We start from the raw sequence: 26,015 nt of genomic DNA, 5'->3' as shown, positions 1-26,015 counted from the left end.
TAGTGTGAGGGCAGTGGTGGATGGGAAGAACAGTCAGAGAAGCTGAGGGGAGCAGTTGGGTGCCTTGGTCCCAAATATAGTGAAACAGTCCAGATTGAGGGAATCAGGAGATCAGCATGAGCATAGAGGGACAGAAGGGAGAGACCAGGCAACGGAGAGTCTGGGGAATCCCGGCAGAGAGAGGTTGAGCAAGGGACTCAGCCCCTGTTTTAAAAAAGTCCAGGGCTTTAGTGGAGGCAAGAAAGAACCAATCAGATCTCGGCTTTACTACTGTCTGTGGGACCTGATCTCTCAGCCTCCTTTTTTTTAAATTTTTTTTAGTGAGGCAATTGGGGTTAAGTGACTTGCCCAGAGTCATACAGCTAGTAAGTGTTAAGTGTCTGAGGCCGGATTTGAACTCAGGTACTCCTGACTCCAGGGCCGGTGCTCTATCCACTGTGCCATATAGCTGCCCCTCACCCTCCTTTTAATCATCTATAAAATGGGGATATCAAATGATATAACTCTGTAAAGATTTTGTAAAATGTAAAGTGCTACATAAATATCATTATCAGTATTATTATTATTACGAGCAACAAGGTAACAAGTATCAGCTATAGGGCAGAACCTACCCGGTTTAGGTTTTCGGCTCTTCGCTTCTTGATGTGGCTGCTACATGAAGACCACCAGAGAAAGGCAGAAATCTACATAGGACAGATGTTCTTTCTTGATTTATAGGCAAAAACAGAGTAGGAGAGGGCCCTCCGGGAGTCCTAACACCTGTAAGAGGCTGTGTTTCATAGGAACACAGATTAAGGGGAAGTTGATGTGGTGAAGAGGCCAGCCTTGAAATCAGAAAGACCAGGGTGCAAGTCCTTCTTCTGATACATTCTAGTTCCATAACCCCGCGACAAGTCACTTAACTTTTCAGGGTAAAGCAAGATTAAATCCCAGAAAAGGTGCGGCATCTTCACTGGTAGAGGGAGTTTCCAACCTGAGAATTCCCTATGCTGATGAAATCACAGGTATTTATCTATCTACTGGTGTGTTGGTAAATGTTTAATAGCTGGCTCTCCAGAAAACAAAAAATGTACATAGGACACACTCTTCACTTTACTCTTCATTCTTACCATTTTTTCTCCATCATTTTATTAAGACTTGACAATCAATAGCAACAGTGGATAAAGCACTGGCCCTGGGTTCAGGAGGACCTGGGTTCAAATCCAGCCTCAGACACTTGACATTTACTAGCTGTTTGACCCTGGGCAAGTCACTTAACCCTCATTGCCCCACCAAAAAAAAAAATACAATCATTAGCAACAACAAAAAATAATTAAGGCCCGAGATGTACTGTTTACCAATTTCTGAGATGCAAATGCTCACCCTGAAAATTCAGCTGTTGGCTTTGGTGAGCTGTTTAGAGGCTGTTCCAAGAGACCCCAGAGTTCAAGTTAAATTTGAAAAGAACCTCAAGAGATGAATAGAACCCCCCGATTTTACAGAGGGACAAACTGAAGTCCAGAGAAGTAAATTATCTTCTCCAAGACCACATAGGTAGTAGGTAGGACCAAGATTGGGAGCTAAGGTGTTCTGGCCCCAAATCCAAGGCTCTTCCCACTACACTCCTCATTTCTCACAGTATGGTTAGGGCAGTTCTGACAATAGCCACCAAGCCTAGCCTTATCCCAAATAGCAGCCTGAACAAGATGGGTCTCCAATATTCCCTGGCACCTGACTGAAGGTACCCTAGCTCTGCACCTTCCAAATACCTTGTTTTCTGCTATCTGTGCTGCCCAATTCAAGGGGCACAGTCACTCAATCAATAAATAAGTATTTATCAATCTTAGGTGCCAGATACCTTGCTAAGCCTGGGAAACAAAAGGGAAAAACATGGTCCCTGCCCTCAAGGAATTTACCTTCTTTTTTTAATTAATAAAGTATTTTATTTTTTTCCTGTTACATGTAAAGATAGTTCTCAACTTTTGTTTATATAGGCTTTCCAATTTCAGATTTTTCTCCCTCCTTCCCCTCCCTCCCCTGCCCCTAGACAGCAGGTAATCTGATATAGGTTATATATATATATATATATATATATATATACACACACACACACACACACACACATAATAACATTAATCCTATTTCCGCATTAGTCATGTTATAAGAGAAAAATCAGAGCAATGATGAAAAACCTCAAAATAGAAAAAACAACAGCACCAAAAACAAAAGAAATTTTATGGTTCATTCAGCATCTATACTCCACAGTTCTTTTTTTTTTTCCCCTTGGATTTGGAGATCCTCTTCTATCATGAGTTCCCTGGAACTCTTCTGGACCATTGCATTGGTGAGAAGAATATAGTCCATCACAGTAGATCAACACTCAATGTTGATGATACTGTGTACAATTTTCTTCTGGTTCTGCTCATCTCACTCATCATCAGCCCGAGCAAGACCCTCCAGGTTTCTCTGAACTCCTGCTCATTGTTTCTTACAGCACAATAGTATTCCATTACATTCATATACCACAACTTGTCCAGCCATTCCCCAATTGATGGGCATCCCCTCAACTTCCAAGGGAATTTGCCTTCTAATGGGGTAGATGATATATAAACAATTATATATATATATATATATATATAATATTTACACAGAATAATTGGAAGGCACTTTCAAGGTGTCAGTAACATCTTGGTTGTTTATATGATATATGGTGAAAGGATTGGGAAAGGAAGCCAATATTCCCATGATCAAGGCCATTTTTTTTTTTTTTTGCGGGGCAATGGGAGTTAAGTGACTTGCCCAGGGTCACGCAGCTAGTGTCAAGTGTCTGAGGTCAGATTTGAACTCAAGTCCTCCTGAATCCAGGGCCGGTGCTTTATCCACTGCGCCACCTAGCTGCCCCCCAAGGCCATTTTTTAAAACATATTTTTCTTTTGAACTTAATGAATTCCCTTTAAGCTATTCCACCCCTCCCCCCACCCTGGACATTCCTGTATATAGGAGAACAGAAAAAAGCTTATTGTACCTAAAACCAAAGGTCTCTATTATCTACAACTTGCTTTTCTTTCTGTCTTTCTTTTTTTTCCTTTTTTTTTTTTTTTTAGTGAGGCAATTGGGGTTAAGTGACTTGCCTAGGGTCACCCAGCTAGTAAGTGTCAAGTGTCTGAGGCCAGATTTGAACTCAGGTACTCCTGACTCCAGGGCCAGTGCTCTATCCACTGCACCACCTAGCTGCCCCCGTTAAGTGTCTACTGTGAACCAGACCGAGTACTGGGTGTTGGGGTTACAAAGATGAAAGAAGGGGATATAAGCAGATGAGCATAATGTAAGGTGAAATGTGACAGGAGCAAAGAGATGCTAAGTGTTCTAAGGAAATTTAAGGCAGGAGAGATACTTTTCACCTGGAACAGAGGAAGATCTTGTAGAGGAGATGGATGAGCTTCAAAGAGAAGGGAGGATGTCGATAAGTAGAGATGAGAAGGATGTGAATTCTAGACACCAGGGAAGACTTTTGGAAGTGCATAGAAGCAGGAAGGCAGAGGGATAAGGCAGTTCTGTTTGGGTGGAATGTATAGTAGTTGCAGGGGAATAATGTGAAGGAAGGCTGGAAAGATAGTTTGCAGAGAACCCCAAGGTGAGAAGTTCAGATTTTATCCTTGAGTCAATAGGGATCCACTGAAGGGTTGTGAGCAGCTTTGTGCTTCAGGAACTAGTTTGGTCAATAAATATGAAGGGTGGGTTGACGGGGTTTGAGATGAAAGATTTGGAGATCAATCAAGAGACCACTGAGAAAGATGAAAAAGAATGATGGTAAGGGTCTTAACCTGGGTGGTGGCTCTGTGAGTAGTGAGCAGACAGATGTAAGAGAGCGTGAAAGCAGAACTGTGACCTAGCAAGTCCTTGGAGAATGGAAAGGGAAGAATTTTTTTTTGGGGGGGGGGACAATGAGGGTTAAGTGACTTGCCGAGGGTCACACAGCTAGTAAGTGTCAAGTATCTGAGGCAGGATTCGAACTCAGGTGCTCCTGAATCCAGGGATGGTGCTTTATCTACTGCGCCACCTAGCTGCCCCCTAGAGAGGGAAGAATTAAGGTGGATGGGACCATAGACTCAGCACTGGAAGGACCTCAGAATCGGAATTTGAAACCAGGTTCTCAGGATCCAGATTTAGCGGTGGTTTCCCCCCTTACTGCCTCATAATACAAACTTCAAGGTTTTAAAGCATTTCCTCCCGTCTTGACCCTCATTAACTCCACTGTCTACCTTCTGCTTACTTCCCAACCCCTTTGCATTCTGGCTTCTAACCTCCTGACACTTCACTGAAACTGCTCCTTTCCAAATTACCAGTGATGTCTTGGTTGCTCATCCAGTGGCATTTTCTTAGTCTTCATCATTCTTAACTTTTTTTTTTGCTGTTGGGTTACCCTCTCCTCCTGGACGTCCTCTTGTAGGTTTTCATTACACTCGTCTTCCTACCCATCTGGCTGCTTCTTCTCCATTTCCTTTGCTGGATCATCATCCAGGCATCAGTCTCATCCCTAAACTATGGGTATACCATACATATGCCAAGTCACTGTCCTAGGCTCCTTTCTTTTTTCTATCACTACGTCCTCTCTCTGAGTGATCTCATCAACTCCCGTGGTTCCATTATCATCTCTGTGTAGACAACTTGACTCCTAGATCTCTATATCCAGCCCCAGACTGTCTCCTGAGCTCCATTGTGTCACCAGCTGCCCACTGGCCATTTCCCACTGGATTAGCTATTTGCATTGCCATCTCAAACTCAGCGTGTCCACCACAAAACTCATTCTCTTTCCTTCTCTCTATTATGTCTCTATTTCTGTTGAGAGTACTACTGTCCTTCTAGTCCACCTGGATTTATAACCTTGGAATCATCTTTATTTCTTGCTCAACCTTACTCAATATATCCAATCCGTTGCCAAGTCTTGTTGATTTTGCCTGTTGATGGATGTGATGTATTACATCTATCTCCTCTCTCCTCACATGGCTACCGCCCTAGTCCAGGTCCTCGTCACCTTTTCTCTGTCGCATAATTGGTCTCCCTGCCTCAAATCCCTCCCTACTCCACCCCATCCTCCACACAACGACCAAAATGGTTTTCCTCAAGTGCATGTTTCTCCTTGTCACCCCCCTCTTCAATGAACTCCAGTGGCTCCCTATTTGATTTCAGGATCCAATACTATTTCCTCTTTATCTGAACCTTTTATAATCTCTATTTTTAAGTTTTATAATGTGCATGATTACTAGTACAACAGTTTATATTTATAAATATGTAAATATACAGAATTTACGAATGAGTACGTAAATACAATAATTACAATAAACACAATAATTTTGTTTACTAATAGGGGTAGATGATTAAAAAGATTCAGAGAACGCAAATATAGAGGACTTTTTTCTTGAAGTTTAGTAGGGAAGCAGGGACAAGAACTGGAACAATGCCTTCAGAATAAGACAAGATTTTATAGAATAAGAGAAACCTAACCATATTTTGGCCGGGAGGATGAGGGGGAAGCGGGGGGAAGGGGGAGGGAGGAGCTGAACATTGTTCGGCTGAGTTGGCAGCACATGACTGATCCTCTTTATCAGCCAGGAAGCCTATTTAATCTCCACTCCTCCATGTAGAGAGCCCAGCTCCCTACTTCACTAACTGCCTTGACCCTGTTTTTGTGCATTTCTGTAGGAGATAGTGGATTGGTTCAATGCCCTCCGAGCAGCTCGTCTACACTACCTGAAAACAGCTTTTCCTGAGCTCCCAGAGTCTGAGGTGAGCAACGCAAGGGCCCTAATATCTTGTTTTGTTTTTGTTTTTTGGTGAGGCAATTGGGGTTAAGTGACTTGCCCAGGGTCACATAGCTAGTAAGTGTCAAGTGTCTGAGGCCGAATTTGAACTCATGTCCTCCTGAAACCAGGGCCAGTGCTCTATCCACTGCGTCACCTAGCTGCCCCAACAAGGGCCCTAATTTCAACCACTCTTCCATGCCTCCTCCTGCAGTCTTTAGTTTTCTCTTGAGTCTCAGTCCTCCAGAGCAGAGATGTGTCTACTCCCCAGTCTTCCATGCAAAGGGAAGAGGGAAGAAATTCCCATTCTCTGAACTTTTGGAACAGCCCAGCCCTGAGTCCTTTGTCAGGCTGGATCTGGAGTCATGGATCAATGGGACCCGGTTGAAAGGATTCCCTTTTACTCCTAGATTGAGATGAGTGGTTGAACGCCAGGGGACCCAGAGATTTACTGGAGGGTAGGCTCGAAAGCAATCCAAAGACCTGCCCCTGAAACATACTAACTGTATGACTCTGGGCAGGTCATTTAACTTTAACTTTTTCATTTTCATTTCCATTTCATTTAAATTTTTTGAGGGGGGGCAGGGAAATAAGGGTTAAGTGACTTGCCCAGGGTCACACAGCTAGTAAGTGTCAAGTGTCTGAGGCCTGATTTGAACTCAGGTCCTCCTGAATTCAAGGCCGGTGCTTTATCCACTGTACCACCTATCTGCCTCCCATTTAATTTAATTTAAACTTTATTTGGGCCTCAGTTTCTTCATCTGTAAAATGAGATTAGACTAGACAAACTCTGAGATGCCTCCCAACTCTAGACGGAGGATTTTATGACTCCAAGACCCAACTCCTGGGAGGTTGGAAGTTACAAGTCCTGCAATGGTTTCCGAGGGCCTCTGTACCCAGGATAACAATGATGATTACAGTAACTCACACTTCTTGAGAATTTTAAGGTTCACAAGCCACTTTCCTCCCAATAACATTATGAGATAGGTGGTGTGAGTATTACCATCCCTGTTCTGCAGATGAGAAAACTGAGGCTTGGGTGGATCTTTGTCATAAAGCTAATAAGTGATAGAGCCCAAAGTCACACCTGGATCTCCTGACTTCCCAATGGGAATGGGCTCCTTTGTTATATCAAGATGGAACTAACTCTGAGATTCCACTAATATAGGAAACTCCCTCTACTAAAACAAGTCAGCACTTTCTCATCCACCTAAAATTTTAGGAAGTTGTTTAGAGCACTGAGGGTCACACCTTCAGGGCATGTCACAGGTGGGACTTGAACCCGGATCTGCTCAGCTTCAAGAAGACAGCTCTTTCGCGATTGTACCTTGCTATAGGAGAATGCTAGAGCCAGGTCAAACCTGAGAGAGCCCAGTTGTTAAAATTTTAAGTGTGACTATTGACACCTTGGAAATTGGTAAACATTACAGATCAAGGCTTGATTTCTTGTTTTGTTGATTGTCTAGACTTAAGAAAGTGATGGAAGAAATGTTAATAATTCAGACCAAAATGTGTCTTGTGCATTTTTCTCCCCTTACCTGCCCCCTCTCTGGTTGTTAAACATTTATTAGCACATCCCTGCTTTGTTGCCTCTCATACCAAAATGCCCCCTCTTTAAAACATTTCAAATTATTATTTATTTTAAACACTCTTGTCTTTTAAAATTTTAAGTTCCAAATTCTTTGCCTCCCTCCTTCTCCCTCTCCCACCCACTGAGAAGGTAAGCAAAATGATATCAGTTATACACGTGAAATCATGCAAAACATATTTCCATATTAGCCATTTTCTTAATCAAGAAAAATAAAGTGAGAAAATTATACTTTGATGTGCACTCACAATTCCTTAGCACTCTCTCTGGACGAGGATAGCATTTTTTTTCTTCATGAATCCTTTGGAATTGTCTTGGATCATTGCATTAATAAGAGTAGCCAAGTCTTTCCCATTTGGTCATCCTTACAACATTGCTATGACTGTGCACATCTCCCGGTTCTTGCTTCACTTTGTATCAGTTCATAAAGGTTTTACCATCTCCAGAATGCCCCTCTTAAACAAATGAGTAATGGCACAAAACAGAATGTAAAAAATGCATTTGGATTAGAACTCTGAAAGGTGTAGGGACCTCTGGATGAAGAGATTCCCTCTACCAGTACAGATTGGCCCCAGTGGTGCACCTTGGAGTCTTAGAATTGCCTGGGTGATTGAGAAGTTAAGTGACTTGCCCAGGATCACACAGTAAGTATGTATCAGAGGGAAAACTTGAACCCAGGTCTTCCTGACTCCAAGGTCAGCTTTCTGTTCATTGTGCTACACACTCTTGATGCTACAGGCAAATAGTAAGATGTGGGATTTCTGAGTAGGTAAAGGTTACTTAAGGCTAAGCCATCAAAGAAGACTTCATGGAGGAGGTCACAAAGCATAGGGTTGCTGAGTCATCCCCATTTCACATTGCTTTGTTTGTCTGGAAGGGATGGAGATACGATGAGGGGAAGTACAGAAAGAGAAGCCTGGAAAAGGAAGTGGGTGCTAGGTCACAGAGGACCTTCATTCAGTAGGAAATGGGGAACCTTTGAGAGCTTTTGAGTGGGACAGTGACAACACAAAAAGTGGACTTTAGGTAGATTGATTTAACAGCCACTTGTCATTCCTTTATCCCTCCCCGAAATGCAACCAGGCCTGGCTTCCATTCACTTTCACATTTAATACTCAAAATAACCTGGTGAGAATGGTGGGACAGGTATTATTCTCCCCATTTCACAGAATAAGAAACTAAGTCTCAGAGGTTACATGGGATATGGTATTGCAGAAAGAGTGATTCATTTGGAGTCCGAGGGGGATCATATTATTTATGTGACCTTGGTCAGGTCACTTTCCCCACTGCCAGACTTAAATCTGACCTTTATGAGAAGTAGGACTGATTGACCTCTAAAGTCCCTTCTAGCTCTGAATGTGTGTTCATAAAGCTGGTAAGTGGCAGGGCTAGGGTTACAGCCCAGGGCCATTTATTCATTCAATTCAATAAAGTATATTTGTGCTTACTATGCGCTTACCATGCATGCTAGGTGAAAATGAAAATGGGGGGGGGCAGCTAGGTGGTACAGTGGATAAAGCACAGGCCCTGGATTCAGGAGGACCTGAGTTCAAATCAGACCTCAGACACTTGACACTAGCTGTGTGACCCTGGGCAAGTCACTTAATACTAATTGCCCTGCAAAAAAAAGAAAAAAGGAAAATAAAAGAAAGAAAATGAAAACAGGTCCTGACCTCAGGGAATTTACATTCTAGTGGAATGGATGGGCCTTTGCCTCATGGTATACTGCCCAGCTGGATAGTCTAGGTTGTCTCCATTCTAACTGAAACAGGAAGGGAACGGGGGCAGATCTGACTCATGTATTTTCAGACGCTTTGGGTCTAGCTGTCTTTTTAAGTAAGGAGTTGACTGGGACAGACTGAGATGGGGTCAGAAACAGGAAGAACACCAGACTCGGGGTTTAGACAGAGCGGGGTGGGGAAGAGGGGGAAGGGGCGGTGCTAAGGGCTGGAACTAGTGCTTTTATAGAACCAAGCATTTTTTTCAGTGATTAAATTTGAGTGTTTTTCATTGGGATTAGGGGTGGGGACAGGAGGGCTTCTGAATTGATGAAAAGAAAGGGGAGTATGTTGTTGGTCCTTGGGCCTGGGAGGCAACCCTCCCCTCTTAGAGGGTTTTCTGTGGATTTCAAGCAGGAGGGATCTCTCTGAAAAATCATAGGAGGACAAAGTGGGGCAGGAGCACCATGGGCTTGGAGTCAGGAGGACTCATTTTTTTTGAGTTCAAATTCAGCCTCAGGTGGCAGCTAGGTGGCGCAGTGGATAAAGCACCGGCCCTGGATTCTCAGGAGTACCTGGGTTCAAATCCGGCCTCAGACACTTGACACTTACTAGCTGTGTGACCTTGGGCAAGTCACTTAACCCCCATTGCCCCGCCAAAAAAAAAAATCCAGCCTCAGACACTTTCTGTGTCACCCTGGGCAAGTCAATTCACCCTCTTTGCCTCAGTTCCACATCTGTAAAATGAGCTGGGGAAGGAAATGGTAAACCGCTCCAGTATCTCTGCCAAGAAAATCCCAAATGGGGTCATGAAGAGTCAGACACGACTGAAAAGAACTCAACAATAACAAGCAAGACAAAGTACAAAAACTTAGCTTTATTTGACCTGAAGTGACTTTGAAAATGTTGCTGACCCATCAGTAGGAAGTTAGTCTTTGGTTTGCATTCTCATTGACATTCTTTTCCTCAACTGTCTTAATCCTTATCTTCCTTCCCCTCCCTACCCCAGCCTGTTCTTGGGGCCTGTTATTATCCCAAATGATTATCTGAGCCTGATTTAGGGTTATGAAGCATTAGATCACTTATAGATAATTTAGTCCGATTTTTATAGAGACTGAAACTGAGCTACATAGGGGTCAAGTTACTCACTCAAGGTCACATTGTTAGATTGTCCCAGAACAAGGACTAGAACCCAGGTCTTCTGACTCTCTGGGGCCAATGACCTTTTCATAGAGCCATGTCCATTGGATTACAGATGTAGTATCAGAAGGGACCTGAGAGATCACCTTATCCAACCCTCTCATTTGGAAACTGAGACCTCAAATGCCTTGCCCAAGGTCACAGAGACAATCAGTAGCCTAACCAAGATTTCAGTCCTCTGTGACTCGAAACTTAATGCTCTTTATTTGAAAAAATTAGAAAATATATCATGTGCTTTGCAAACCTTAAAGTGCTATATGATGTACTTATTTTAAAAACATTTTATTTATATATATACATATACATATATATATATTATATATATATATATATTTTTTTTGGTGAGGCAATTGGGGTTAAGCGACTTGCCCAGGGTCACACAGCTAGTAAGTGTGTAAAGTGTCTGAGGCCGGATTTGAACTCAGGTCCTCTTGAATCCAGGGCCAGTGCTCTATCCACTGTGCCACCTAGCTGCCCCAATATGGTTTTTTTTTTTTTTAAGTGAGGCAATTGGGGTTAAGTGACTTGCCCAGGGTCACACAGCTAGTAAGTGTTAAGTGTCTGAGGCCAGATTTGAACTCAGGTACTCCTGACTCCAGGGCCGTTGCTCTATCCACTGCGCCACCTAGCTGCCCCCCGATGTTTTTAATATCAACTACATTTCCCCCTGCCTCTGCTCCCTTCCAGAGAGCCATCCATTAAAACAAAATTTGTGTAAAAAAGAGGGAGAAAAAATATCAGCAAAACCAATCAATACATCCCCCTACCTCTGAAAAAAAAAAATCAGACATCATATGCCATGTTCCTCACCCATGGACACCCACCTCTTAATTGCTCTTTCAGGCTTCCTCTTCCACAGCCCCATTCATGATGTCAGACATAATACTAACAACCTTACTCATCTCTTTGATCAATTTCCCTTCACCAACCAACTACCACTGTACAACCTTCATGGTTCAGTGTTGAGTCATTGGGTGGCAAATCTCAGTTTTCAGCTCTCAATGTTCCCTATCTCAGAATCCTCACTTCTGCCCTACAGAGGCATCTCCTCTGAGCCCTCCCATTCCCTGCCTCCTCCTTATAGTCTCCCTCTGCTGCCAGACCATATTCTTGAACTCAGGACCATAAACTCTTTTCCCTTCTCTTTGTTTAGTCTCTGAAGTTTGGAGGGGAGTCATGAGACTAACGAATTTGTCCAGATTTTTCCTATAGACTCAGATATTAAACTGTTGTTTGAAGAGTGCATCAGCCTGAGGAAAAGCTGCTGGTGGTATAGTGGATAGAGTGGCGACACTGGGAGACAGAAAGATGTAGTACAAATCTTGCCTTTAACACTTGGTTGTATGACTCTGGGAAAGTCATATAACTTCTATGGACTTCAGGATTTTCATCTGTTAAATGAAAGCAGTGGACTTAATGGCCTCTGAGGTCCATTCCAACTCTAAATTAATGGACTTAAGCTACATATAGTATAAATAGGAAATAATTAAGAGGGAAGGCATGAGGATTAAGAAGGGTTGGCAATGACTTACTGTAGAAGTTGGGATTTTAGTTGGAATTGTAGGAAGCCAGCAGTAGAGATAAGGAGGGAGAGCATTCCAGCCATGGGGGATAGCCAGAGAAAATGCCAGAACAGAGAGATGGAGTGCCTTGTTCATGGAACAGCAAGGAAACCAGTGTCACTGGATCAAAGGGAACACGTTGGGGAATAAGGTATAAGACAGGAAAAGTTAGAGGGGGCAGCTTATGGAGGGCTTTGTTTTTGTTTTTTGTTTTGCAGGGCAATGAGGGTTAAGTGACTTGCCCAGGGTCACACAGCTAGTAAGTGTCAAGTGTCTGAGGCCATATTTGAACTCAGGTCCTCCTGAATTCAGGGCTGGTGCTTTATCCACTGCACCACCTAGCTGCCTCTTATGGAGGGCTTTGTTTTTTTGTTGTTGTTTTGGTTTTTTTGGGTTTTTTGCAGGGCAATGAGGGTTAAGTGACTTGCCCAGGGTCACACAGCTAGTAAGTGTCAAGTGTCTGAGGCCATATTTGAACTCAGGTACTCCTGAATCCAGGGCTGGTGCTTTATCCACTGCACCACCTAGCTGCCCCTTATGGAGGGCTTTGAATGTCAGTCAGAACATTTTGTATTTCATCCTGGAGACAATAGGCAACCACTGGAGTTTGATGAGTGGGGGTAATGACATGATCACACCTGCCCTTTAGGAAAATCACATTGGTGGCTGAATGGAGGGTGGATTACAGTGGAGAAAGACTTGACAGGTAGACGCCAGCAGGTTATTGCAGTAATACAGGGGTCAGGTGATGAGAACTTGTACTAGGGTGTTGACAGTGTCCTGAGGAGAGAAGGGGGCATGCATATTTGAGAGATGTGGCAAAAGTAAAATCAGCAGATCTTGGTAACAGCTTGGATATGGGAGGGTGAGAGAGTGAGGCATCCAGGATGAGTCCTAGGTTGTAAATCTAGGGGATTGGGAAGATGGTGTTGCCTTCTCCAGTAATAGAGAAGGAAGGAGGAGGAGAGGATTTGGGAGAAAGATGAGTTCTATTTTGGTCATATTGAGTTCAATAGGTCTACAGAGGACAGAAGAAATATAGGACTATATTTATGGGGGATGGAAGGGTCAAGTGAGAGTTTTATTTTTGTTTTTTTTGGTGGGTTTTTTTGTGGGGCAATAGGGGTTAAGTGACTTGCCCAGGGTCACACAGCTAGTGTCAAGTGTCCGAGGCCAGATTTGAACTCAGGTACTCCTGAATCCAGGGCTGGTGCTTTATCCACTGTGCTATCTAGCCGCCCCAAGTGAGAGTTTTTTGAGGATGGGAGAGACATGGGCATGCCTATAGGCAGTAGGGAAGGAGCCAGTAGAGGAGAGATTGAAAATAAATGGAGGGGGAGCAGCTAGGTGGTTCAGTGGATAGAGCACTGGCCCTGGAGTCAGGAGTACCTGAGTTCAAATCTGGCCTCAGACACTTGACACTTACTAGGTGTGTGACCCTGGGAAAGTCACTTAATCCTCATTGCCCTTCAAAAAAAAACACAAACAAAGAAACAAACAAAAGTAAATGTAAAGAGACAGGTATAGGAGTAATCCTATGCTGTGAGTGTGAGATAGCTTGTGCTTTTCTTTTTTGCGGGGCAATGAAGGTTAAGTGACTTGCCCAAGGTCACACAGCTAGTAAGTGTCAAGTGTCTGAGGCCGCTCCTGAATCCAGGGTTGGTGCTTTATCCACTTCACCACCTAGCTAACCCCCTACCTTGTGCTTTTCATCAGACTTTCCCAGAGTTTTTCACAAAGGTTGTTAGATAGGGCTAAAAATAGTCAGCATGATGCTTCTGAAATGGCCCTTTACCCCTACAGTTTCCCAGAACACAGAGAAGACAGCTCTTCTACAATTAGCAGGAAAGGTGTCTCTCCCATCCTACCTGACAGTGATTCTGTTTCAGTATCAATATTGCAACCCCTCATGCTCCAAAAATAACCCTGTGGACAACAAACACACATCCTTCCCCATTCCATACTTCCCTTTGGTTATGAGTCTAAATGCAACATTGATGACACATTATGGTGGGTGGGAATCGAACCTCAGCCATTCTGAAACAGGTGGGAAATTGGTGTTTGCCTCTCCTTCCATCCTAGCTCCTGCCTCACATCACCAGGAATTACCTCAAACAAGGCTACATGGAAAAGACTGGCCCAAAGGTATGCTCTTGTGCGGGGAGAACAGGGGAATCTAGTATCCTGGGGGAGAAAGACTTGAGAAGTGGTTGGGGGAAATATGACAGAGGCACTTCTCTAAATCCCTTTGCCCTGGGTCTCTTAGATAAAGAGCCTTGGTGACCCCGCCTTACCCCTCCAAAAAAGCAGTGTTATCTGAACTTTCCAAGTCAAAGCAGAAAGTTGGACACTTCCCTCTCATTCAGCCTAATTAATAACAACTAGCATTTATATAGTACTTTAAGGATTGCAAAGTGCTTTACAAATAGAATCTCGTTTTGTCCTCACAACAGCTCAGAGGTAGGGGCTATAATTATCCCCAGTGTACAGATGAGGAAACCGAGGCAGGCAGAAGTTAAATGATTTTCCCCAGGGTTTATACCGCTGGTATCTGAAGTCAGATTTGAACTCAGGTTTCCTATCTCCAGATAAAGCACTCCATCCACCTCACCACCTAACAGCTACCCTTCCTCTCAACCTCTACTTCAGGGCAATCAGAAGCTAACAACAAAATCTCTTGTCAGTGATCTCAATCATTCAACAAGTACTTAATTAAACACCTGCTATGACCCAGATACTGTGAGATGCAAAGACTGAAATGAAATTCTCCCTGTCATCAAGTGGCTTGAGCTCAATTTGAGGGAAATGAGGTGCACATATATTTCTATATGCAGAATAAATATAAGATAACTTTGAAGGAACACTCATATAGAAGTAGACATAGCACTCATTCCATTCTGCTCTTAGATTAGGCTAGTGTTAGACTGGTTTATTTCCAAGCAACTAAAAACAGGAAGTCCAGTATATTCAGATTTCAGTAATTTAAACTCAAGAAAATAACCCACAAAAACATTATAATAATAACTCACGTGTACATAGCCCTTTGACCTCATTTGATCCTCTCACCCTCCCGGTGAAGCTGATAACTATTATTCCCATTTTACACATTTGGACACTGAGCCTCATTGGGATTAAGGGATTTCCATAGGGTCACAGAGCTAGTAAGAGTCAGAGGCAGGATATGAAGCCAGGTCTTTTCCACTCCATTGCCCAAATATACATATGCTAGATTTAAAGACGGGTTTATACACCTACATGCATAAGGGCACATACCTACAGATCTTTTTCTTTCCTTTGTGCTTGGGGACCCTGTCTCCAGTTCACAGAGGGACACAAAGTGAATAAAACAGGCTCCCTTTTTGACTGTCCCCAATGACTCAGAGCCACTGCGTCATTCCCCCAGACCCACAGCCTGCATGCTAGAATGGGCTGGGGATGGGTTCCATTCAAGCCTAGACTTTTGTCCTCCTGAGCAGTTGTCATGTCTGGTCTTCTGGGCTTCCCTTTTCTGAGATGTCTTGCCCACAGCCTGAGAAAGAGGGAAATGTCTGTTTCCTGGTTATCTACCAGCTGGCTTCTAGACCACAGCTCAGAAAGAGGGAGAGGTGCTTTTCCATCTAGGAGGGAATGGCAGAGGTGGGGTGTGTGTTGGTGACTACATTTTCTTTTAAATTTTCAATCAACAAAGATCTGCCTTCTCTCCCTCCCAATTGCCGCCTTTGAGAAAGAAAGAAAAACAAAATCCCTGTTTCAAACATGTATAGTTAAGCAAAACAAATCTCCACATTGCTCATGTGTATCTGCAGTGAGTATATCACCTCTCTATCAGGAGGTGAATGGCATGTTTCATCATGAGTCCTCTGGAGTCATGATTGGTCACAGTGTTAATAAGAATTCCTAAATCTTTCAAAGTCATTTGTCTTGTAGTATAAATTATTCTCCTGGTTCTGCTCATCTCACTCTGTATCAGTTCATACAAATCTTCCTAGGTTTCTCTAAAACCATTTTTATCATTTCTTACAGCTGGGTGGCGCAATGGATAGAGCGCCAGATCTGGAGTTGAGAAGACCTGAGTTCAAACACTTACTAGCTGTTTGACCCTGGGCAAGTCACTTAACCCTGTTTTCTTGAGTTTCCTCATCTGTAAAATGAGCTGGAAAAGGAAGTGGCAAACCACTTTCCAGTGTCCTTGCCAAGAAAACCCCAAATGGGGTCACAAAGAGTCGGACATGACTGAAATGACTGAACAACCACAACAATGTAATTCTATAACATTCATATACCATAACTTGTTCAGTAGACCCCAAGTTGATGGAGATATCCCCTCAGTTTCCAGGTTTTTGCCAATACAAAAATAGTTGCTATACTTTTGTACATCTAGGTTCTTTTCTTCTCTCTTTGGTCTCTTTGGGGTTTAGACCTAGTTAGGGGCATTACTAGATCAAAGGATATGTACAGTTTAATCATATCTGAGTCATATTTTCAAATTAGTTTCCAGAAAGGCTGAATCAGTTTATAGTTCTATCAATAATGCATTAATGTACCTGTTTCCCTGATTTTCCCAGCATTTTTTCATTTTTTCTTTTTGGTCAAGGAGCCTCTATTTTCAGAGCCTGAGGAGATCCATCAGGGAGGGGACATGACTGAGGGAACTTCAGGGTCCCCAACCTGTGGGAAAAGCAAGGATAGAAAAGAATGGACATGGCCCTTATCAATTTAGTTGGGTTTCTCTACAAATCCCTTTTTAACCCTCCCTCCCCCAGATGAATGTCTTTTTGCCATCTTGGGAGAATAAAAGAGCAAAGCCAGGTGAGGGAGCCAGGGAATTAATGTAGGAAAACTCCTAGGAGGAAGGGCTGATTTCTTCCCAAATTCATTCATTCATTTATTCATCCTTCCTTCCTTTCTTTTTTTTTAGGGCAATGAGGGTTAAGTGACTTGCCCAGGGTCACACAACTAGTTAAGTGTCAAGTGTCTGAGGCTGGATTTGAACTCAGGTCCTCCTGAATCCAAGGCCACTGCTTTATCCACTGCACCACCTAGCTGCCTCCTTCCTTCCTTCCTTCCTTCCTTCCTTCCTTCCTTCCTTCCTTCCTTCTTTCCTTCCTTCCTTCCTTCCTTCCTTCCTTCCTTCCTTCCTTCCTTCCTTCCTTCCTTCCTTCCTTCCTTCCTTCCTTCCTTCCTTCCTTCCTTCCTTCCTTCCTTCCTTCCTTCCTTCCTTCCTTCCTCCCTTTTTAACATTAGGGTGAAATTTAATTGCTTAGCAATAATAAAAATCAAGCACTAAAAATATAACAGTCCAGTATAAAGTTCCTTACATGTCTATTCTCCTCAATAGCAGGCATTTTACTTATTTGATTTTAGAAATTAATTACCCATTAAGAGTTTTTTAAAATAATATTTGCAACTCTGAGAAAATTAAACATGCTCTCAGGAATTCAAATGGCCTGATATTCAAATAACCACCAACCAAGAACGTGTATACTAAAAGGCACACATTTCTAACTTTATCCAGCTTCTCTCCCAACTTCTTACTACCACTGTGAATCCAAGGAAAGTTGTTGATAATAGGACTGCTTCATTGTATGGATTTGCATGCATCCTTAACACCTAGTTTAGTGCCTGTCACATAGAAGGCACTTAACAAATGCTTGTTGATTAATTAATTGGAGGAAGGGGCTCCAGGATGGGTATAGAAGAAAAAGCAAGGAGTTGCTTTCCTTTCTCTTTTTGTAACATGTTGACTTGGGGCAAGTCACTTTCCCTCTTAGTGCCTCATTTTCCTTATCTGTAAAAATGAAGAGCTAGACTCAGTGTCTGATAATGTCCCTTCCAGCTTTAAATTTAGGATCCTATGGTTCTTCCAGAAGTGGGGGAGGGATAATCTATATTCTTTGATCTTTCCTGAGAGCTGAGAGAAGCAGCATCAGCATCCCCCCCGTGAACACGCTTCCCATCGACATCCTAGGGAAGTCCCTAACCTGTTTGGGGGATTGACATTCTGCATGGAGTCAGTCCGTGTCTGGTTTTTTACTCCTGGCCTTGGGAAGTGCCTCCAGCACTTCATGCTACGTTCTCTCTATGTGTGTCTCTGAGTCTCTCTCTGACTCTTTATATATCTGTCTCTGTCTCGTAGCAGAGAGAAGCATTTAAGAAACGATGGTTTGCTCTTGACCCTCAGGAGAGGAGGCTGCTGTATTACAAGAATCCATTGGTAAGAGATGGTTGTATTGACTCAAAGGGACCCCCAGTCCCCAAAGAGAAGTATGGAGTCTACTGTGGACAATAACTGTAATTTACATAGGGAATGCCAGTTTACTGATGGACACAGAAACACATGCCAGCCTTCTGTTTTAGGGTAGAAGTGATCCCGAATTATCTAAGACCGATGATGGCTAGCCCCATCCTTGGCTGTCCTTTCTAGGGTCAAATATATCTTTCTTCCAGGAAGGGCTTCTCCATATCTAACCAAAATCCTTCCTGCTACAGCTCAATGAGCCCATTTCTTTTTGTTGTTGTCATTGTAACCTCTGGCATTAATTGTTCTCTGGTTCAAGGATTCTCAACTTTTTTCAGTCTCCAGAACCAGTTGGCTTTCAGCAAAACTTCTTGAATATGAAAGGAAAAAAATTCTATACTTTCCCATGTATATGCAGATAAAAAAGAAAATAGATTATTTCCTAAAGAAAACTTTATTTGGTCCATAACAACATTTTATGGTTTTATAAAGTTGTTCTTTTAATCCACAATTCCCCACGCCCCTCCCCACTAAGACCCCTACTTTTAGAATAGCCTCTGCACTCTCCTGACAAGCTTCTTGTTCTCCCTGGAGGTCCTATACTCCAGGTTGGGAATCCTTGTCCTGTATGGAAATGATTAATTTTCTGAATCTTCACCTTACCTGGAAGCAAAGGAACTAGCAATTCTTGTTCTCTGGGGCAAATCCAAATTCTGTTGAGGACGATAAAGAAGAGAGACCTTGGACCTTGGGACACAAGATCCTATGGTGGAAGAGATCCTGACACCATTCTGTGAGAGGGAGACACATACCCTAGGACACTGTGAGGTTACTACTGGGGACTCCAGCAGAGAGGGATGTGGTCTCTGGGTCTAATTATGCTAATGAGACACTAAGATCGGTAGTTCCTATCTGATAGAGGTGCCCGAGGACTGTCAGTGCCTTCCAGATTTTGGCATCCTGGGGGGAAAAACAAAACAAAAACAAAAAGTCTCATTTGTCTCACACTAGTTATGGTCTTGAACTGCACTGCTGCTTGATCACATTCTGGCCACCCCACCAAAAAAAAATCTCTGGAAGACCCTTAAGACCCTTGGGAAGGGGCAGCTAGGTGGCGCAGTGGATAAAGCACCAGCCCTGGATTCAGGAGGAACTGAGTTCAAATGTCACCTCAGATACTTGACACTTACTAGCTGTGTGACCCTGGGCAAGTCACTTAACAATCATTACCCTGAAAAAAAAAGACCCTTGGGAAAAGAAGAAGATGTGCTCCAGGGGGAGAGAGGAAGGTTCTTCCACAGGGCCACAGCAATGCAGGGTGACAGTTTCCTCCATGTTAGAGCAGCTGATTACTATCAGTCACCTCCCTAATTCCTGTTCTCCTTCCAGGATGCATTTGAGCAGGGTCAGGTTTTCATCGGGAGCAAGGAGCATGGGTATGAGATCCATGATGAGCTGCCCAAGGGCATCCGGGGGAACCGCTGGAAGGCCGGCGTCACCATTATCACCCCAGAGCGAAGATTCGTCTTTGCCTGTCCCAACGAGAAAGAGCAGAGGGAATGGCTGGAGAGCTTACGGCAGGTCCTGGCCCTTCCTATGACTGTCCTCAGTCCTCATGGTAAGACCCACAAAGTCAGAAATGTCCATCAAGTCATCAAGTCCAACCTTCCCATTTTACAAGTGGAGAAACTGAGGCCCAGGGAAGTGAAGTCACTTATTCAAAGTCACACAGGCAGCACAATGGTGTTTGGGGGGTTTTCTTAGACAAAGGTAGAGAGCAAAGTGGCGACTTTCCTTCTAGCCACCTGAGCATGTTCCCAGAATGCCGGGACACTGAACAAGGTCAGGGTCTCTATCCTCCCTGCTGTTTCTTCTGCTCTCTACCCCTGAAAAGTCCACACAGTGTAGGTGCCCCCCTCCAGAGGAGTCAGAGCTGCCTGTTCGTCTCCCCTTCCCTAATCCACCACATCTCTGGTTTTCTCATGAGAAAAATGTGCACTTCGTTACTGAATTATTTATTATTAGTTGGGGCCTTGCACCCGCTGGGCCACCCCTGGGACTTTTCAGAGCACACAGGAAGGGAAGCCTATTTTTAGCCTCAGTTCAGCAATTCCCTTCCCCCTCGAGCCCTGTCTCCCCACATCCCGCCATCGCCTAACTTTAACCACTTTTCCCCTTTCTCTACCTGGCCACTGGGCTATAACTCAGTAGAAAGAGGGACTCTCTTCCCCCCCCCTTCCTTTTTTTTCTCTCCTTTTCTTTCTCTTTCTCTCTCTTCCTCTCTCTTCCCCTCTTCTTCTTTCTTTCTTCCCATCTTCCTCTCTTTCCCTCCCTCCCTCCATCCCTCTCTCCATCCATCCCTTCTTTCCTCCCTTCCTTCCTCCCTTCCTTCTTTTCTCTCTTTCTCTCCCTACTTCCCTTCCCCCCTCCCTCCCTTCCTTCCTTCCTTGTTACCTGGCCATCTCACAGGTCAAATTCCAGCCCACAGAGCAGAAATGGGAGTGGGTATGGGGCATGTGTGTGGAAAAAACAATTATGTAATTCTCATAAGAAAAAAAAATAAAGCTGTCTCTTTTACAGATGTAGACACTAATCCACCGCCTGCATATATTCCCTTAGGGTCTCTGAGCCTCAGTTTCCTCCTCTAACGTGGTTGGGAGAGAGGGTGTGGTGTTGGGATCAGGTTTTCTCCAAGATGCCTTCTCGTTCTATATGGTATGAGAAAAACACATCCTAGAGAATCTCAGACCTAGAAGAGAGCTGGAGACATGATCTGCGCCCCCCCACCCCTCCAACCCCCCTCCCCCTTCTGGCTTCTCAGCTGCAGGCAGGACCCTGTGAAATCAGCCCAGAAGGCTGAGAATTGCTTTTGTGTTTAAGAACCCTGAAGGGAAGAGAAAGGTCGCTCCCCTTCCTCCCCCTCCCCCAGCCCTCCTTCCAACATCTTTCAGTTTTTGTGGTCAGGAAGTCCTTTTTAGGTCTAACTTAAGTCCCTCTACTGGCTGTGGCAGCAACAAAAGCCTGGTAGTTCCTCTTCTAATCCTTTACAGCCTGCCTGAAGCCCAGGCGCGCTTTCCCCCCCCCCCCCCGCCCTCCGCCCCTGCCCCGGACCCACAAGCCCCACTTTCTGCTGGGGCCCCAAGGAGAAGTTGGGTCTAGGAAAAAGCTGGCTTTGAAAGTGGCCCCACACTGCCTCCTGGAGGCACTCGGTCAAGTTCATCATGGGCAGTACTCTTGGTCCAAGTGAATACAAGTTAATTTAAGCCCTCAGAGCAATGTGGCTTTTGACCTCAGACGTAGGGGATGTGGGAGGTGGGCAGGGCAGTTTTCTGGTTTAAGGGTAGTAGGTAAAACTTCTTTTTCTTTGTTTTTTTCTTTCCCTTTTTTCTTTGTTGTCCTTTCTTCCTTGCTTCCTTGTCCTGTCTTCTTTCTTGTTATTTTCCCCTCCCTCTTTGTCTTGTTTCCTTCCTTCCTTCCTTCCTTCCTACCCATCTCCTTCTCATCCCCCTCTTTGTTTCTCTTCTCTCCTTCTCCTTCCTTCTCTCTTCCTCTTTTTCTCTCTCCATCTCCCTCATCCTCTCTTCCTCTTTTTTCTTTCTCACCTTCTCGCTCTTCCTCTCTTTTTTCTCCTTCTCTCTCTCACTTTTTCCTTCTTTCCCCCCATGTTTCTTCCTCTCTCTGTTCCTTTCTTTCCCTCTCCCTTTCCCTTTCTCCCTTCTTTCTTTCTCTCTACTCTCTTTCTTTCCTTCCTTCCTTCCCTCCTTCCCTCTTTCTTTTTCTCTTTCTTTCTTCCTTTCTCTCCTTCTCTCTGTTTCTCTCTTTTCTTCTTCTCTGTTTCACTTGTTCTTTCTCTCCTCTCTCACTGGTGGTTGGTCTGCTTTGTCATACTTATTCTTATACAAGATCCTCACCACTCTCTCTTTTACATTTGTTGCAGCAACAGCAGCTACTGGACAGAGGTGACTAAGACTTGGCTGACTTGCTCAGTTCTCACCATGCCTAACTTTGACTTCAGGCCATCAAGTGCCCATTCTGCTTCGGGAAGGAGAAGTTCACCTTTGGGGCATATCCTCTGTGTGTAGCAGGAAGGACTAGCAAAAGACAACGTGTGGGTGGTGGTTTTCTTGTCTCAGGCATTGTTCTAGATGGAAATTGGGCCTACCTCCCAACAGTTCCCCTTGGGTATCTCCCCACCTTTCTTCTTCCCTTTGGTCTCAGTGACTGAGCAGAATTCTGACTTCTTCCCCTTCAGCAAACAAAAAGTGGAGACAGTAGGGCCAGCTAGGTGGTGTAGTGGATAGAGCACTGGCCCTGGAGTCAAGAGGATCTGAGTTCAAATTTCACCTCACACACTTACTAGCTGTGTGACCCCAGGCAAGTCACTTAACCCCATTGCCTCATATATTCAGGGCCATCTCCAGTCATCCTGATTGATGTATATCCAGTCCACTGGACCCAGGTGGCTGTGAAGGAGAGAGTGGGGTTGGTGACCTCGCACAGCCCTCCCTCACTTAAATCCAGTTCAGTACAAGTCATGACATCACCCTGATGTTATGGTCTTCTCTGAGATCGAAGGACAAACAACAACAAGTGGAGATACTAAGGGCAAGAAGAACAGAGGTGATACTAGAACCTAATCCAATGACTGAAGCATCCTGGCAGGACACTAGGAAGCAGGAAACCAACTGAGGGCAGCACCTCACCTTGTAGGACTGCAGCTTCTCTCCTGATGCCTGAGCCTCCCATGTCCACGTTTCTTCTACCCCAGATATAGTGGTCTCCTGACCTGCTCAGAGACCTTCAGCAAAGATGAGGAGTCCCTCCTCCCATCTACAGGTCTCCATTATCCTGTGCAGAGGAGAATGTCACCAGTTGGGCATCATCTTCTTCCTCTTCCTCCTCTTCCTCCTGCTCCTCCTCTTCTTCCTCCTTATGAAAGCAAATTTATTAAGCAGATATTTTCACATGACATTGGCTATAGAGAATACTATGCAGAATAAGTGGATAATTGGATTATAGAATTAGTTGGGCACTATGCAGAAAAATTTTGAGGGCACAGCTCACTTGGTACCATCAAGTCACAAATGAACAGTGATACTAAGGGAGTAGAGTGCTTGCTGGCTTCAGAGAATCTGAAAGGACACAAATCCATAAAAAAAAATCAAGAGTAGAAATAATCAGATTATCTTCTGCAGGCACACTTTTAAGTGGTCTCACATCCCTCAAATTCATGCTAAGCGATAGCAGTTAGTGGTTGGTGTCCAGGAGATTTCAAAGCTGATGATATCATAGCAAATCTAATGTCTATTAGAAGTATAACAGATTGGGGGGTGCAGCTAGGTGGCACAGTGGATAAAGTACTGGCCCTGGATTCAGGAGGACCTGAGTTCAAATCTGACCTCAGACACTTGACACTTATTAGCTGTGTGACCTTGGGCAAGTCACTTAACCCTCACTGCCCTGCAAAAAAAAAATAAGTATAACAGATAAAAGTATAACTAGGATGGGGATACTGGGATTTTCCCCATGGGCATCAAAATTTAGAGGGTGCCAGTTATACTTAAAAGTTCTTCAGGAGATAAAAGCAACTAGTCTTAGCAGCTTGTTGGTGAGATTAATTAGTTAAAATGGGAAGCCACTAGATCACATTTCCCCCACCAGCACCCAGGCACACCAGCTAAGGATCTTCCCCTCTCCTGCCTTCTACTGACTCCTCCAGCAGCAGCTTGCATTGCTGAAGCCTCCACCCTGGGTTTCTGTTTCCCCCACAGATGCACACAGAACCTTGTGTCCCAGGGTCTTTTCCTCCTCTCTCTCCTACAACTGAATTGATCTTAAATTGGTGGATTTATGGTGAATTTTCTGCTGCTTCCCAAAAGTTGCTAAAATAGCACTTTGGGCTCTGGCTGAGGTCATAGGCCAAATGGACAAGCTGCCTCTGGGCTTAAGGAAAGCCTGACTGCATTTTATTCTTCGAGGCTGGGAGGTTCTGGAAGATTCTATCATGTTCTCCACTGGAGTGAATGCCACCCTCCCCAAGATTCCTTCCCTAGTTGCCTTCCCATTTCCAGGCTTCTTAGGTTTGGAAGGAAAGGAAGGAGGAGACTCAGAGGATTCTGGGAAATGCTTCCTCAAGGAACTGGGTCAATTTTTCATTTTTGAATTTCAGTGTCTGCCAGTGGGCTGGGCCAGGCCATGTGCAGTCAAAGGCTTTTGTTCACGTAGAAATGTACTGAATAAATATTTATTGAATTACGGATGAAGGTCCTGAGAGTTAAATAAGGCAAACTAAGTAAACAGTATCTTATTTAATCAGATCACATAATGTATCGCTCTTTGCAAACCTTGTAAGGTCCTAAGTTTTGAGCTGAAAGGGGCCTTAGTAACCATTTCTTCTCGTTCATTTTGCTGCTGAAGAAATTAAGGGACTGATCCAAGGTTACAGAGGTAATGGGGGCGGGGGGGGGGGAAGGAGAGGGTTGGGGTACAAACCCAGCCTTTCTGATTCCAAGCCCAGCACACTTTTGACTATATCACACCATCTCCTTAAAGTGTTGCATGTTAAATGTGAGCTGTAATGTGGGGCAGCTAGGTGGACAGAGAACTGGCCCTGAAATTGGGAGGATCTGAATTCAAATCTCAGCTCAGACGCTTACTAGCTGTGTGACCCTGGGCAAGTCACTTAACCCCAATTGCCTTAAACATCTGGGGCCATCTCCCATAGATCCAGATGGCTCTGGAGTTGAGAGTGAGGTGGGTGACCTTGTACAGCCCTCCTTCACTTAAATCCAATTCACTGCAAGTCATGACACCATTCCAATGTCATGGTCTTCTTGGGGAAGACAATTATTTCATGTAGCACCACAGGAAACATGGTGGGGGGAGGTGGGGCTCACTCTCAAACAGCTCCAAGATCAAATATAAAATCCTCTGTGTGGTGGTCAAAGCCCTTCGTACCCTCCCCCCAACCTTTCCAGTCTTGTACCTTATTCCCGGGCTTTTTCTCTACCTTTTGGTGGTACTGAACTCATTGCTGTTATTCAAAGTAGATCCATCATCTTTCAGCTTTGGGTATTGTGACTGACCGCTCCCCAGGCCTGGAATACTCTTCCTCCTGAACTTCCCCTCCAAGTTCCATCTGTACAGCCAATTGAAAAAAAAAATGCTAATCATATAGTTAGCAGTCTGGAAACAATTACACAATTAAAAGTTAAAAATCAAAAGTTTTTAAAAAGTCTGTGTATGGGGGCAGCTAGGTGGTGCAATGGGTAAAGCACCGGCCCTGGATTCTGGAGGACCTGAGTTCAAATCCGACCTCAGACACTAGACACTTACTAGCTGTGTGACCCTGGGCAAGTCACTTAACCTTCATTGCCCTCCAAAAAAAAAAGTCTATATATGCTCCACAGTATCTCCATGGTATTTACCTTACAGATCATAACAATTCCTCAGCTTCCTGCAAGTCTCAGCTAAAGTCCAACTTTCCTTCAAAAGCCTTTCCTGATTCCCCTTAATTCTAGCACCTTCTCTTTACTAATTATTTTCAATTTATCTTGTTTATAGCTTTTTTTGCATATAATTGCATGTTGTCTCCCCCAAGAGACTATGAACTCCTTGAGAGTAGGGACTATCGGGGCAGCTAGGTGGCGCAGTGGATAGAGCACTGGCCCTGGAGTCAGGAGTACCTGAGTTCAAATCCGACCTCAGACACTTAACACTTACTAGCTGTGTGACCCTGGGCAAGTCACTTAACCCCAATTGCCTCACTAAAAAAAAAAAAAATAGAGAGTAGGGACTATCTTTTGTTTTTCATTGTATCTCCAAAGTTTAGCATAATGCCGGGCACACAGTAGGCACTTCACAAATGCTGTGTTGACTGACTGGCTGACTATGGCAGGTCAGGGAAGCTGTCGCAAATAAGTAAGAATT

General features: G+C 44.1%; 1 protein-coding gene and 1 long non-coding RNA gene across 2 annotated transcripts in view; one reads left to right on the top strand and one right to left on the bottom strand.

The window, feature by feature from the left end:
* ADAP2 (ArfGAP with dual PH domains 2) overlaps window positions 1–22,469 on the top strand; it is a 38,604-nt gene extending 16,135 nt beyond the window's left edge. The window contains exons 7-11 of the mRNA XM_043964284.1: window positions 5,683–5,766; window positions 13,931–13,993; window positions 17,985–18,062; window positions 19,476–19,704; window positions 22,024–22,469. Of these exons, the coding sequence (XP_043820219.1) occupies window positions 5,683–5,766; window positions 13,931–13,993; window positions 17,985–18,062; window positions 19,476–19,704; window positions 22,024–22,049 (480 nt within the window). The 3' untranslated portion in view covers window positions 22,050–22,469. The remainder of the gene's footprint in view (window positions 1–5,682; window positions 5,767–13,930; window positions 13,994–17,984; window positions 18,063–19,475; window positions 19,705–22,023) is intronic.
* LOC122726522 overlaps window positions 19,492–26,015 on the bottom strand; it is a 43,517-nt gene continuing 36,993 nt past the window's right edge. Inside the window, exons 2-4 of the long non-coding RNA XR_006352796.1 lie at window positions 25,096–25,224; window positions 22,790–23,015; window positions 19,492–19,618 (exon numbers count right to left, since the gene is read on the bottom strand). This is a non-coding gene — a long non-coding RNA (uncharacterized LOC122726522). The remainder of the gene's footprint in view (window positions 19,619–22,789; window positions 23,016–25,095; window positions 25,225–26,015) is intronic.

The sequence above is a fragment of the Dromiciops gliroides genome, chromosome 4, assembly GCF_019393635.1.
Source record: "Dromiciops gliroides isolate mDroGli1 chromosome 4, mDroGli1.pri, whole genome shotgun sequence".
In the NCBI taxonomy this organism is placed as follows: Eukaryota; Metazoa; Chordata; class Mammalia; order Microbiotheria; family Microbiotheriidae; genus Dromiciops; species Dromiciops gliroides.
The sequence above is the reverse complement of the archived record's forward strand: the minus strand, read 5'-3'. Positions and strand labels throughout refer to the sequence as shown.